We start from the raw sequence: 15,138 nt of genomic DNA on the forward strand, positions 1-15,138 counted from the left end.
CTCTGCTGGCTTTTCTTGGACTGGAGCAGGTTGGGCTGTGTGGTCAGGGTGTGCAAACACCTGACTGAAGGTGGGTGGGTAAAGGACACAAGCGACTCTGTCCAATGCAGCAATGGCAGGAGACCCAATGGGCACAGATTGAACCGTGGCAAGTTAGAATGAAAGGAATGGTGGTGAAACACTGGATCCGGTAGCCCAGAGCGGTTGTGGTGGAGTCCCTGTGCTGGTACAAGAGTTGTCCTGAGTCTGTCCATGGTGCTGCTGTGCATGGAGGGATCTGGGGAGAGGAGAGGGGTCTGGGATGCTACAGAGCAAAATTTGTTTCAGGCAGCTGAGGAGGAACTGTGGTAAACTCTAAATTTTGTGGCTGTACTGATAAAGGAGGGATTTATGACTGTACCGGCGTGTCTCATGCAAGGGAAGGTCTGCCACCCTTGATCACAGGGACAAGGGGGAACTGTCATAGGATGAGGGACACCTGAATGTGGCAAAGTCCTTCAATGAGGTCCCTGGCATATGAGGGGGTGTTCCCTAGTGAACGAGTAAAGTATTAGGTAAGAGAGTGTATTTCCAAGGGGGTGTTCTGTACTTAGGGCTTGGGGTGGGAGCAGGCAGCTCTATGGAAGGATCAGCTCATTTATTGTGGCAGCCCCAGGGGCAGGGTGAGTGCTGGGAATTCTTAGCAATGGAAGAGAAAAGAAAACCTGAATTTTTCCTGGCCAGACTAAAGCTTAAAATGTCATGAAAATAAGGTCTGAATTTCCTCCTTTTTTTTTTTTTATTTTCACTTTATAATTAGTTGGCTTCTTTGCCGCGCTACGTATATCCTTTTTATCTGCTACTGACTGGTTGAAAGTCTGATGTCACATCCTTCTTCATCTATTGTGCTTTTCCTCCTATTCAGACTTTTTCTCTTGTGATTTGTTTCAGAAGGAGGAAGTGCCAGAACATAGAGTTGTAGGCGCTCTTACAGACACCAACCTCTTAAAACTTCTCCAGTTGAGCAGTGCATTCTCTGGTGTCTTGAAAGCAGGGATAGGTGAGTAGTGTTTGCAGTTTCTTTGCAATGGCCCTTGTGCTTTCAGAGGAAGAGATATAGCCAGGCTTCCTGTTTATTTTGTAAAAGAATTGCACAGGATATTGCAGCATCTAAAGCGTTGCCATATTTTCTGCAAAAGCAAAAATATATTTCTAACTTTATTTAGATGTGACAGTAGTAAAGTTCTGTCTGCTGCTCAAAATCTGCCAACAACCTCAAACCTTCATAGTGGTAAGATTGGCGTGGCACTTTCCTGCCCCTCTACTGCACAGGAACTTCCCCCTAAGCCTGTACCGCTTTCTCTTATTGTTCTTGAAATGCAAAAAAATTATTTACAGGGCTAACCCCGCTGTTGTGTGGAGGGTGGAGAATGCAAAGGGGTCTGTAAAAGGCAGGGTGGGCTGGGTTTTGCTGCCTGCAGCACTGGCAGCTCACGCTGGCATTTCTGTGCAGGAGGAGAAAACCTTCTGGGGATCCAGAGCTGATCATTTGTGTATCGACTGCCTCTCCTCTGTCCCCCAGTGCCTGGTGCAGAGTGGTGGCTCCATGTTCTGACATTTGGATGCCTCCCAGTGTGGCTGACAAGTCGTTTTTGGCCACAGGGGTAGCTCCGTGTGTGACCCAGACACAGTGATCAAGCGGCAATGACAAATGGGGCTGTGCCAGCTGAGTCCTCTGTCACGTTCTCTGCAACTTTGCTTACAGCTGCTGCATTAAAGCTTCTCCTGTTTCCTGAACCTTTCTGTCCTGGAGCGTGGGGCTTTGGAGATGGATCCTGTGGAGGGAGGAGAAATGATGGTATCCTTAGGAAGGAAGAGATCTTTGAGATGCTTGAGTTCAACCCCAAAGCCCACTCTGCCAAGTCCACTACTAAACCAAGTTCCACACCTTGGAACTTGTAAGTGCCACGCCTACACATCTGTTAAATACCTCCAAGGGCCAGTGGCTCCAGCGCTTTCTTAGGCAGCCTGTGCTGGCACCTGATAACTCTTCCAGGGAGCAAAATTCTGAGTAATGTCCACTCTAACCTGCCTTGGCATAACTTGAGACCATTTCCTCTGGTCCTAAAAGCCACAGCCTTTCTCGCTCTTCTTCCCGTGCTCTTGCCTGTTGACCTCTGGAGCCTGGTGGTGGGCACAGGAGGTGCTGCTTCTGCTGCCCTTCACTTTACGGAGCAGCAAGGGCAGCAATGCTGATGCTAACGCTGAGGATGGAGCTAGACTGACTTATCTATTTGTTGCTGCCCCGTTAATAATCTCTTCCACTCCATCCCTCCCTTTTGGCAGAAGAAGGGAGGGAATAAGGGCAAGAGTGTGGAGGGATTGCCTGTCCACCAGCAGGATGCACTGGGAGAGCAGAGCAGGTCAGAGCCAGCGTGGCCTGTGCAAGGTTGGGTAGCAGCCTAGGAAGTCCCTTTACAAAGGTAGTTCTTGACCTTATTGTCTGCATCTGCCTCCAGAGCTGCCCTGTATCCATTCCTTTCCCACCCTCCGTCCATCCTGCCTGGCTACGGTGCCATGATCAGTGGGCTGAGCTCTCTGCAGGGACAGGTGGTTGGTGTGGAAAGGCAGCAACTGACAGGTCAACAGCCTGGAAGACCGAGGCTTGTGTTTGGTTTGGGGGAAGGACACATTGTGTATCAGGAGAAAACAACTCCCCTCATAACAACCAGCTCTCACTGGGCAGCAGTTCCACACAGTGTCTATTGACAGGGCTTCAGGAATGGTCATAAGGAACGTTCCTATTTCCTCCTGCCAGGGGCTTTGTGTACATGTCTCATGTCTCGTGGTCACAGTGCCCTGAAGTTCTAGAGGGTGACACATGAGGTTTCTGATAGTATTCCCAGAGTTTGTTGTGCACTGCTATGAAGGTGGGACACACCTGTGAAGGAAGGCTCATACTCTGCTGCCTCATCTGTCAGGTTTCTTCTTTCCTTCCCTCCAGATCATGATGGCTGTCTCAGGAGAGCAAGCTATGGCTGGAGAGAAAATGCTCAGGATGCCCAGCTGCCTCCTAAAGCCCACCAGGGTCATGCTGAGCCACAAGCCCTGGGCCCTGTTTATCCTCATCTTTGTGTTTGTATCCTTTGCCTACCACAAGTTGTACTGGGGCATCTGGGAGGACCCAAAGAGCAGAGGCCTCCCCTACGGCTCGTCTGCTGAAATCAGCTGTGCTCACTATGTGCCTTCTTCCCTCAACATTGCTGGTGGGCCCTCTCCTTCTACAGGAAGTGTGTTTTTTGTGGAGACCTCAGAGCAAACTACCCCAAGTTACCTGTTCTCATGCTCTGTGGAGTCAGCGGCCAGGGCGCACCCAGCATCAAGAGTCGTGGTGCTCATGAAAGGCTTGGCCAAAGAGAATGCCTCCTTACCCAAGCACTGGGCTTTCTCCTTGCTGAGCTGCTTCCCCAACGTGGAAATCCAGCCCCTCGACTTGACAGACCTCTTTTCTGGAACACCTCTGGCACAATGGTACTTGCAGCCTCAGAGGCAGCAGGAGCCTCATTTTTTACATGTCCTCTCTGATGCCTGCAGAATTGTCCTGATGTGGAAGTTTGGTGGCATCTACCTGGATACAGATTTCATTGTGCTTAAGGACTTACAGAACCTCACCGATGCACTCGGGATTCAGGATGACGTTGAACTGAATGGGGCCTTTCTGTCCTTTAAGCCCAAACACAAGTTCATGGATCTTTGCATGCAGGACTTTGTGCAGAATTACAATGGCTGGGTCTGGGGCCACCAGGGCCCAGAGCTCCTAACTCGTGTCTTCAAGAAGTGGTGCTCCATCCAGACTGTCAAGAGCATGAGCTGCAAAGGTGTGAGTGCTCTTGCCCCAGAAGTTGTTTATCCCGTTCCCTGGCAGGACTGGAAGAAATTGTTTGAGCCAGTCAGTGCCTTGGAGCTTCGCAAACTCCTGAAGAACACCTATGCAGTGCACGTATGGAACAAACTGAGCCATGGGACCAAGTTAGAGACCTCCTCCCAGGCTCTGCTGGCTCAGCTCTATTCCCAGTTCTGCCCTGCCACCTACACAAAGATGAAACGGGACTCTGAAGAGTTGTCAAGGCATGCAGTGTGACCTGAGGGCCCTTGGCTGCAGAGATGTTCACCAGACTGAAGGAAACCGAGTGCCTTTGACATTCTCCAGAGTTGGTTTCTAGATCCCAGAGCAGGTGTTCTGCGTGGCAGCTCTGTGGTTTTGTACCATTTCTGATCTCTGCCTCCGATCCTTTGAGTTTCAAATTTACAGCAGAACCTGAGTTCAGCCTCTCTTGCTGTCCCTCAGGAGACCTCTTGCTGCAAGGGAGGTTGAACTTGTTCTTCAGCATCCCTCAGCTGGTCCTCTCTTGGTTTTCTCCAATGGCTCCTCCTGTGGATCCCGGCCTGAGCAGCCCCTTGTGATGTTTCAGGAGCTGTAAGGACCCTTGGCTTGCTCTCTGTGGCATTTTTAATTTTCACAGAATATTCTGTGTTGGAAGGGACCCACAATCATCATAGACCTTACCCCTGGCCCTGCTAGGGGGTAAGACACTCCAACGATCATGATATGCACGAGATTGTTATCCTTGGGGCCATGACCAATCTGTGGGGAGCCTGTTCAGTTCCCCCACCACCCTCTGTGGGAGGAACCTTTTCCTGATATCCACCCTATCTCTCCCTTGACCCAGCTCCTGCCATTCCTTCAGGTCCTGTCCCTGGTCACGCAGAGCAGAGATCAGGGCCTGTCCCTCCTCTTCCCCTCATGAGGAAGCTGCAGAACTGCTGTGAGCTCTGAACTCAGTCTGCTTTTCTCCAGATGAACAGACCAAGTGCCCTCAGCTTCTCCTCGTGTGGCTTCACCTCCAGGCCTTTTACCATCTCTGTAACCCTACTTTCGATGCTCTCTAACAGCTTCAGATTATTCTTGAATGTAGCACCCAAAACAACACACAATATTCAAGGTGAGGCCATCCCTGCCCAGAGCAGAGCAGGACAATCCCCTTGCTGGCCTGGTTGGCGATGCAGGCCTGGTGCCCTCAGGATAGGCATGACCCACCTGGCTGCCAGGACGCTGGCTCATGTCCAGCTGGCCATCAACCAGGACAGGACCCTAGGTCTCTATACACAGCACTGCTCTCCAACCTCTCATTCCCCAGTCTGTCTGTACATCCAGGGCTGTCCCATCCCAGGTGCAGAATCCAGCCCTTGTCTTTGTTAAACTTTGCACAGTTGGTGATTGCCCAGCCCTGTCATTGATACAGGGCACTCTGCAGGGCCTCTTCACACTTAAGGCAGTCAACAGCTCCTCTCCTTTTGTATCATCAGCAAGCTTACTTAATATGGCACCCTGTGGAGCCCCACAAGCTACAGGCTACCAGTCTACTGTCACCCTAGTTACTGTAATTCTTTGTGCTTGAGCCTTGCCCATCACACAATGTGTTTATCCAGCTGTGGGCTGCACACTGAGATAGATGATGTCCAAAGCCTTACTGAAATCCAAAAAGATTACATCTACTGATGTTTTTTGATCAACTGGATTACCTTAGCATAAAAGGAAATTAGTTTTGATAAGCAGGACTTTGCTGTCATGAAGATGTGCTGGCTGTGACCAATGATTGTGTTGTCCTTCAGGTTTCTCAATACATCCCAGAATAATCATCATCATCTCCATAATTTTACCAGGCACTGGAGTGAGACTGACAGGCCTGTAGCTTCCAGGGTCATCCTTCTTGCCCTCTTTGAAAACTGGGACCTCTCCAGATTCCCAAAACTGTTCAAAAATTATCAAGAGATGCCTCATGATGGTATCAGCCAGTTCTTTATGTATTCTCAGATTAATCCCATCACACACCATAGATTTACAGGCATCCAGCTAGAGCAGTAGATCCCTCACACCTTCAGGGCTAACTCAGTTAATTATTCTCACAGTCAGTCCTGTAGCTCAGGGTGCAGGGACCTCCTTAGTCCATCATCAGTGTTGAAGACAGATGCAAAGAAAGCATTAAACATCTCTACCTTGTCCATAGCCCTGTTTGTGAAGTGACCATCCTCATCCTTTAATGGGCTGATATCATTTTAGCACTGCCTTTTGCCATTAATGTATTTTTAAAACCCTCTTTTTATTGTGCCCCACATTCCTAGTGGCTTCAATTGCAATGGAGCTTTGGCCACACAAATTCTCCCCCTACAGTGGTGAGCAGCATCTCTGTATTACTTCCACATCACCTGACCTTGCTTCCACTGGGCGTACACCTTCCTTTTTTACCTTATCTATAAAAGAAGATCCCTGTTCAGCCAAAGTGGCATTCTGCCTCATCTTCTTGATTTCTGATTTTTAGGAATTGCCTGTTCCTGTGCCCTCAGGAGCTGATGCTTAAAAAGTGACCAGCACTGATGAACCCCAGGACCTTCAAAAGCATTTTCCCAGGGGACTTTACTTACTGGTTCCCTGAGCGGCCTGAATTCTGCTCTTTTCATGTCCAGTGTTGTACCAGAGATTTTAAACTTGATGGCTTCATGGTCACAGTGGCAAGACAACCACCAATCTTCACCCAAGAGGATCACAAGATCCTCTCTGTTGATAAGCAGCAAATCCAGGAGTGCATCTTTCTGAGTCGGCCCTCTTAGTACCTGTATCATGAACTTGTCATCCAGGTGTTTCAGGAATACATAGGGAATATATGAAAATTGTGTTAAGTAACAGAAAATATTTTAAGGCCCACTGTGGATCTAATGACCATCTCCCCACCTAAATGTGTTCCCTGTGTGTCCAGGTCATTGTATTGTAATAATGCATTTGAAATTAACCTCTTATGAAATGAGAAAAGGAGACTAAAACATCCTGGAGTTCTGCTTGTGCCAAATCAAACTTCTGTCTGGAAGGTAAAGTGTAAGCAATGTGTGTTTATTGCTCTTTTAGATATGCAGTGACTAACAAATATGAGAAATATGTATATAAACTTTAATACCTTTTTCCTAAATGTTATAATTTGCTGAAAAGTACATGCACAAGAGAAGACTGATGTAATTTAGATGTAGATTTAATGTGAACAGGAGTATGTTTCATGGTTTCTCAGTGTCACAGCACACTACTGATTAAACATTCCATTGCAGACCAAAAGAGACAGAGTCATCAATTTTTACTTGAAATGAGTTGTATAAAACAACATATTAACTTTGCTGTCTTGTCCTGTCCACCCCCCCATCCATTCCTCCTCTCTCCACCACTCCTTCTTTCCCCCAGTTTAAAAAAAAGTTTCCTGCTCACTCCACTACTCTTCACTAGTGGTGCTGAGCAGTACTGGATATACTGTTCCAATGTGGTGCCCACGGTGCCAGACAACCATCTGTAGCTCTTGACTGTTTCACATGTGGCTCTTTCTTCAGATAGCAGGAAAATGACTGTGTAAAGGGCAAATTTGAACTCTGGGCTGACACCAATAAAGGTGCTTCCAACTGGCTTGACTGAGCCCTTCCAGCCAAACTGGATGCTCAAAACTTGGTCATCTTTGTCAGGCTGAAAGCATAAATGAAACAACAACAATCTCCAGCACAGCTGTGATGGGGCAGATAGAATTTATGATTCCAGATTTTTGAGAGCTTTTTAAGATTCAGATATCCTTGATGTACCTGGGTGATATAGCTGGAGTACAATCTTTTCCCTGAGTTCTGGAGCATATGTGATCATTTATCCTAACTAGCCTTAGCAGTATTGCAGTTCTGTAAACAGCAGCACTACTTTTTAAAATAGTTTTTTCAAGAAAAGAAGCTGGAAGACATGTTATTATTCATTCTTACATACAGTTATGTACTGTATTTACTTATTACTGTTCAAAACACTGAGCCTGTGATTGCATCATTAAACTTGTTTCATTACAACTTTTATCTCTGGATCCATTTGTCTTACTTGCAGAGGCTGCCAAAGGCTTGTTCTTCTCCTGGTTTTCTTCTTCCAAGCCACATCCCTTGTAATCAGTCTGGTTGCACTTTTCCTAAAGGTAAAATTGCACCCAGTTGTGCAAACCTAAGATCTCTTTACTATACCTTGTTTCTTCAACAAAAACATGTTCAAAACCACAAGAATCAGGTCTGTAAGGAAGAAGAAAAAAAGAAAAAAGAATATATAGGTCTTTTATATGTTTCATAGAGCCATAGAATGGTTTGGGTTGAAAGGGATGTTAAAGCTCATCTCATTCCAATCCCCTGCCATGGGCAGGGACACCTTCCACTATCCCAGATTGCTCAGAGCCCCATCCAACCTGGCTCTGGACACTTCCAGGGATGGGGCAACCTGTGCCAGGGCCTCACCACCCTCACAGGGAACAATTTCTTCCTCATACCCAATCTAAACCCATTCTCTGTCAGTCTGAAGCCATTCTGAAGCTGTGTTCCTGTTCTGTGTGTAGCAGATGGTACTTGGGCTTATATTTATCTAAATCAGAATAGCAGAGATTATCAGTGCCCATACCCATCAAACATACCTGTCTCCTTCTTTCCTGGCATAGAGTTGGAACTAGATGTCATAAAGCTGATGTTTGAAATCAGCAAGGTTTGGCTTTGCTAGCTTTTTCAACAGATAGTCATGAGCTAGCTGAAGGATAGAAAACCAAGATACGTACACAATTTACTTTTTTATTCAGTGTTTTCAGTGACAAAAAATATCTGTGTTACTCACTCTCATGACTTCTGTTGCTAAGATGACATCAAGGAAACAATTGTTTTCAACTATTTGTTCTGGAGTCACTACTTCTGCTACACCAGTTTATGTCTTATAATTGTCCAATAAGGAAATAAAGGCTGCAGAAAAAGAGAAACTTTCAGTCTGCTCATATGCCTGATCCAAGCATTAGAGTGCCATCATAAAAAGTCACCATAGAATACGCCATGATGGCCCTTAGAGAAAGCCATTCCTTTATATGTCAGATTCTACTCTCAGGTATACTGTTAAGAGTAGCCCTCAAGGTGACTCAAGGCCAGATCACTGCTGCACTTTTTAAAGATCTTTTTAAAGAAAACCAGCTACTGAGCTTCCTTATGGAGCCAGGTGCTGAAGTAATAATGACCTTCTACCAAAACAAATTACATCTGCCCACCACAATTACAGATAACAGGATTAGGACCTTGAGCTATGCTGGGAAAAGGTTTTGTGGGCGTTATTTCAGAAGAGTAATAATAGAGCATAGACCTTTATCAGATGTCTTGAGCTTGAGAAAAATTAGGGAAGGAAACATTCATAGACATGGCTGAAGTATTGCACCCAACAGAAATGCAAGACCTAGCTGTGGGTCTAGTCCTATCTGAAAGGGCTTGGAAGCTGTGAGTAAAGGAGTTAAGATTAATTTGGTGTCTTTTTCAATACATAGAATCATAGGATGGTTTGAGTTGGAAGAGACCTTAAAGATCATCCAGTTCATTCCTGCCATGGGCAGGAACACCTTCCACTATCCCAGGTTGCTCAGAGTCCCATCCAACCTGGCCTTGGACACTGCCAGCGATGGGGCAGCCACAGCTTCTCTGGACAAACTGTTCACCAATGTGTTTCAACTGCCCTCACAGGAAACAATTTCTTTCTAAACTCTAATCTTAACCTGCTCTCCACCAGTGTAAGCCCATTCCCCCTTGTCCTGTCACTCCAGGCCCTTCTCAAGAGTCTCTCTCCGTCTTTCCTGTGCGTTCCCTTCAGGCACTGCAAGGCCACAATGAGGTCACCCCAAAGCCTTCTCTTCCCCAGGCTGAACAATCCCAATTGTTCCCTCAGCCTTTCCTCCCAGCAGAGCTGCTCCATCCCTCTGATGCCCTTGGTGTCCCTGCTCTGGCCTGGCTGCAGCAGCTCCCTGTCCTTCCTGTGCTGGGCCCAGGGCTGGATGCAGCCCTGCAGGGGGGGCTCAGCAGAGCAGGGCAGAGGGGCAGAATCTCCCTCCCCTGCTGTCCTGGGGCTCTGGGTGCAGCCCAGCACAGGGGGGTTCTGAGTTGGGGCATGTCCAGCTCTCACCCACAGTACCCCTTCTCCCAGGGCTGCTCCCTCTGCCCATTCCCAGCCTGGATTGATCCCAGGGGTTGTCCTGACCCAGGTGCAGCAGCAGCACTTGGTCTGGAAAAATGCTGTGAGATTCTGTTGGGCTGCTACTCGAGCTTGTGGTAAGTGTCTCATCCCCTTTACTTTGTAGTAGAAGAGCCAGAGGATTCAGATTTTGCCTAAGGCACAAAATGATGTTACTCCTGAGGCTCAGGTACAGGTAATCTCAAAGCAACTGTTACGAAAACTTCCTTCAAATGACCTGCAGCCTGATGATCCTCACCACCATCCAAATGATATGCAATGTTATATTTTAGGCAAACACATCAAAAACAGCACAGATTTTTTTTTATATCACTTCCGCCATTAACAAAAGAACAGGTCTCACTTGCAAAAGTTTTTATGCTCCTCAGACATTCTTCATTTACATTGTGAAACAGATGTCTGGCTGCATTGTCCTGGACAGCACTGTCACCTTGCTGTGCTGGACCTGCTTTTCCCTAGGAAAAACACCAGAGGAAAGCAATGTAAGGAGTAAGATGTCTGGCCTTAGATAAGACAGTGCCTGCCATTGTAATAATCAAACCAAACCCCATAATGCTATCAGGATTCTTTGCTAGGAATTTTCTTCCTATGAAACAAGAGAAGATATTACAGAACTGCCAGCATAAAGAAAAAAGACAATCTCTGACAACTGTAAGAGCCTGTAATTTCTCTGTTGACTCAGAGATGATTGTAATGGCCCATGTGACAGTCCATTTCTGCTCAGTAACCAGCTGTGCTATTATACTATATACATCACAGATGGTAAACAGAAGTAATGTAGAGCAATGGATCCCTCCCGCCACAAATAAATAAAAAGGAGATTTGAGTACCTTCTCTCTCTGCAGTTTTAAGGAGACTTTCTTGATAATTTTCAAATTTCTTTTTCATAAGGGGCAGTCTCAAGGAAAGAAGATAGAAGATGAGTTTATTAACATGGGCAAGGGGTACCTAGAGCCTTGTTCTGAGGAATGGAGAAACCATATGGGAGAAGTTTTCCCCAGACACATTTTGGCTTGGGGTAGGTACCACTATTTCGAATTTATCAGCAATAGGAAATTATCTGTTATAATATGAAGCAACATTGGATTAAAGTGTTTGAGTGACATCAGAATAAAGTAAGTTCTTGAGTGAGTACAAAACTGGACTGTGAATATTCTGGCTTGTTGCAATTTGTGGCTAAAACACATGGTCATGTTTGCACTGCATTGGGCTAGCAAGGAGTGAAATGGCTGCTTATGAAATCTCTCACTCCTCCCTCACATTTCCCTTGGACTGAAAACAACAGTCATGAAATCTTCTTCACTCACCCCTCTGTGCTATTCCCTGTTCTTCCAGAGAAACACAGGAATTTCTCAAATTCCTCCCTTATTCCCCTTAGAAGGACCTGGAACCTATCTCCCTTTCTCTCTTGCTGCAAGTCACCCAGACCACACACACACACACAAGCTGTCATTCACATGCCGAAACACACAGGACATCTCTAGTGCTGGTCAAAGTGTGGTTAACATTGAATTCAGACTCTGTTTCTCAGGGTGTCATCTTGTTGGGTCTTGAAAACAGCCAGTGATGGAGATTTCACAGCTTCTCTGGGGATCCTATTCCTTTGTCTTTGTTGAATTTCATGGTCTTCCTTCCTTAGCATATTGCTCCAGCCTGCCTATGTCCAGTGGAAGAGAAAAGCCCTGCACCTGAGCACACCAACTTCATCACCACAGTTTACTGTCATCTGCAAAACTGGAAGGGTTGCAAGCTAGTTCCTCCTCCAGCTCACAGATAGAGAGATTAAATATTACAGGACCCAAGACTAACACCTGAGAGACTCCACTTGTAATCAAAGTCCAGGTAAGTGTGAACCATTTGTGCTCTCTGTACCGTTCCTCTCTCCTAAGGGGTGCTTTCCTCACTAGACATGACAAAGCAGACAACTTTTTGAGCAAAAGGCACTTTTGGAGGTACATTTTCCTGCAGCACCACACTGCCCTTAATCCTGACTTGGCAATTGGTTACCTGCACATCAATTGTGTACTCTTTCCCAGGCCTAAGGCAGTGAACATCTGCATCCCACATCTCATTGAAAAGCGTAGAAAGTTCATGAAAGGCCTTCCTGTCAAGAAATACAGAGGAATACATGTGTTAAAAAAAGGCACGTGCTGTTATTTCTGCAAGTCACTTCTAGAGTATTCTAATGCCACTCCATACTCTGGATATCAGCCTGTCATCAAGTTTCTCTTTCTCCCCATGCCTTCCTATCAGTGCCACTGCAAAAAGCACAATGCAGAAAAGGTACACCTTTCTTTTTAAAGAATGCAGGTAACCTGTAAGGAAACCTGAGCCTTCCTTTAGATTGTCAGACAACAAAGTTCTTGTTGATAAGTCTTCTTGTGGTTTTCCATTCAATTAAATGAAAAGGAAGATGGTGATGTTTCATTCTCGAGGATTCTGCACACAAACCAGAGGTAAGCAGGAAATTGTTACCAGCGTGCAGCAACACTGCCAACAGAACAGGAAGCAAAAAATTCTCTCTACAATGCTTTTCTAGCAGCGATCTTATAAACTCTTCCCTTTTTCCTTCAAGCAAGATTCCACACAGAATGTTTTCCTTTGCCATGTGATTATCCCAGCATAAAGGCAGTGGTGACAAAGGGCAAGTAAGGCTCTAAACACCATGTCTTCATTCAATAAAAATCCCTCATGCACTTATCTCTGATACACATACCTGCCCAAGCTTCTCCTTCCCTTATTTTTAATGGAGTCCTGTCCTGCATATTAGTGTACAGTTTTCAGAAGTCTGTGCATTTGTCTATCAAGAAGATTTAGGAAGGGCTGTGTGTTGCTTTTGCATGGCCTGGTTTTTGGTAGTGGTGGGGGGAGCACAGAGGTGGCTTCTGTGGGAAGTTGCTAGAAGCTTCTTCTGTGTCCAGCAGAGCCAATCCCTGATGGCTCTGAAGATGAAAATGCTGCTGGCCAAGCCTGGGCCAATGAGAGGTGATGGTAACACCTCTGTGATAACAAATTTAAGAAGAAAATAAACACAAAGTGGGCACAGTTCTTTTCCTAGTCAGAGAAGAGGAGGAAGTGAGAACATGTGAGGGAAACAACATGGAGACACCAAGGTCATGGAGAAGAGGGGAAGGAGGTGCTCCAGGAGCCAGAGCTGGGGTTCCTCTGCAGGCTGTGGTGAGACCATGGTGAAGCAGCTGTTCCCCTGCAGCCCATGGGGATCTACGGGGGATGCAGAGATCCACCCACAGCCCCTGGGGGAGGTGCTCATGCCAGAGCAGGTGGATGCCTGGAGGAGGCTGTGATCCAGTGGGAGACCCAGTGGAGAGAGGGGGACCTGCTTCCAGGCTGGAGCAACCTGTCCTTGGAGGACTGCACCTTATGGAAAGAGAGACCTACGTCACAGCAGTTTTGGCAGGACTGCTGCTCATGACATTCTAGTCACACTGGAGAAGTTCACAGAGAGCTGTCTCCCGTGGGAAGGAACCCCACGATCTCACTTCCCTTCACGGGAAGGACTTCTCTCCCAGAGCAGTGGAAGATGATCTTGGGTGACAAACTGACCAAACTCCCATACCCTGTCTCTCTGCATCCTTGGTGGGAAGGAGGGAGGAGCTGGGAGAAATATTTTTAATGGCTTATTTTACTTCTCATTATCCTCCTCTGATTCTGTTAGTATTAAATTCACTTTGCACTTTTAAGCTAAGCCTATTTTGCCCTTGGAGTATTTTCTCCTGGTCCTTATCTCAACACATGAACCCTTCATTAATTTTTTTTCTTTCCTCTGCCCAACTGTGGCAGGGTAGGGCGAGTGAATGACTCCTGTGGGTGCCTGGCATTTGTCCAGTGTTGGCCAACACCACCATGACAGTTGTTGTTGTGATGAAGCACCCAGAGATAGCTCCAGTTTCAAGTACATTATGTCCACACTAAGAGGGGATCAAGACAACAGAGTGGAGAAAAAGAGAAGTGGATTTACCTTTAAATGACTGACAGTGGAATCAGTTACAAAGCAGCACATGCATCAAAGCCCAGAGAATAACTGCTTGAAAATTTTGAATTCTTCTCCAAAAGAGATGTTTTCCAGAAAAGAAGTACAGAAATCTCTTAACAATTGACATTTCTTTCAAATAGCTCTTGGGGCAACTTGCCATGATTTTAATAACTGGTTCTCCCAGACTGAACCAAGGCACCTTCAAGCCCAGCTCAAAACCTCTGATTAGTGTTACATTTTCTCCTTCTGTTCTGGCCAGGATGGAGATAACTCGCTGCATCCTCCTGCCAGTGGCAAATTCCATGCTCTCTAGCAGAAAGAGCAAACAAAGATTGTGGCAAGGGCAAGAGGGCAGGGCAGATAACTGTAACTAGGGCAGCTGCCACACCTCAGCCTGCCTGTAACTCTGGATCTGAGCTGCTGTGTTCCTGAGCGATGCTGGAGGCACTGACAGTCCATTTTCCCTCGGGCTCACTGGTACTCTGGGATAGCTGTGGGTGGGAAACCTAAAAGATCACTTAAATTTTTAATTAGGCTTGAACAGGTGTCAATACCTTAAAAGAGGAAAAGGATTAAAAGTTCTAGTGTATAAGAGCCAAAGGATATGTTCGTTGCCAGGGTTAAACAAGAATGTGAAGGAAGATTTGTGCCTGGAACAGGTACTTGCATGGATCTGACAGTGGAGAAGAAGGAGGTTGTCACAGAGGAACTTCATTCAGTCCCTGCCCAAACCCCAGGCTCTGCTTGTACATAAGTGGGGCTTGTGGTATCACATCATCAACGCTGGCTGGGCAGCCCAAACAAGGCCTCTGCTCAACATCCCAGGGAGCTGCTTCAGAAGCTACCAACAGCACCAGTTTTATTTATTTCCAGCCATACTTCCAAATTCTTCCTGGAGTCTTACAGAGAGCAAGCCCTTCTCAAAAAAGCTTACAAACCAATACCAAACAGAAAACTACTCACTTCAGCAGCTCAGCTGAAGGCCCAAGGACAGGACTGATGAGTTCAAAGAACAGTACTGGAGATGTTTCTCAAACTTCAAGCCTTTACCTTGGACGGTCCT

The 15,138-nt window shown here is 46.4% G+C and overlaps 3 protein-coding genes across 4 annotated transcripts in view; 2 read left to right on the forward strand and 1 right to left on the reverse strand.

Annotated features, from left to right (window-relative positions):
* LOC106628657 (lactosylceramide 4-alpha-galactosyltransferase-like) overlaps positions 1–14,016 on the forward strand; it is a 43,616-nt gene extending 29,600 nt beyond the window's left edge. The window contains exons 3-6 of one of the 2 annotated variants that reach the window (XR_015772550.1): positions 931–1,039; positions 10,973–11,099; positions 11,721–11,923; positions 13,883–14,016. The gene's annotated coding sequence lies outside the window, so the exon portion shown is untranslated. Of the gene's footprint in view, positions 1–930; positions 1,040–10,972; positions 11,100–11,720; positions 12,183–13,882 lie in introns of those variants that run through there. The other variant, XR_015772551.1, reaches the window with a different exon arrangement.
* LOC102110169 (alpha 1,4-galactosyltransferase (P1PK blood group)) lies at positions 934–9,636 on the forward strand. The gene is made up of 2 exons (XM_088055559.1): positions 934–1,039; positions 2,984–9,636. Exon 2 carries the CDS (start codon positions 2,987–2,989, stop codon positions 4,118–4,120), a length of 1,134 nt encoding a protein of 377 aa, XP_087911685.1. The 5' UTR covers positions 934–1,039; positions 2,984–2,986; the 3' UTR covers positions 4,121–9,636.
* On the reverse strand, positions 7,289–13,886 carry LOC102114696 (poly(U)-specific endoribonuclease-A-like). The gene is given in 7 exon segments (XM_014260497.2): positions 7,289–7,378; positions 7,381–7,537; positions 7,941–8,109; positions 8,502–8,611; positions 8,696–8,817; positions 10,425–10,536; positions 12,089–13,886. Coding segments are annotated over 7 exon segments (879 nt in total). The 5' UTR covers positions 12,212–13,886; the 3' UTR covers positions 7,289–7,292.
* Positions 14,017–15,138: the final 1,122 nt, after the last annotated feature.

This window comes from Pseudopodoces humilis, chromosome 5, assembly GCF_049639895.1.
Source record: "Pseudopodoces humilis isolate 2021_Gansu_Grassland_sample_001 chromosome 5, ASM4963989v1, whole genome shotgun sequence".
Taxonomy (NCBI): Eukaryota; Metazoa; Chordata; class Aves; order Passeriformes; family Paridae; genus Pseudopodoces; species Pseudopodoces humilis.

Bases quoted from the DNA above. Each gene is read 5' to 3' on its own strand.
- LOC102110169 (XM_088055559.1), top strand. From the start codon at position 2,987: ATGATGGCTGTCTCAGGAGAGCAAGCTATGGCTGGAGAGAAAATGCTC.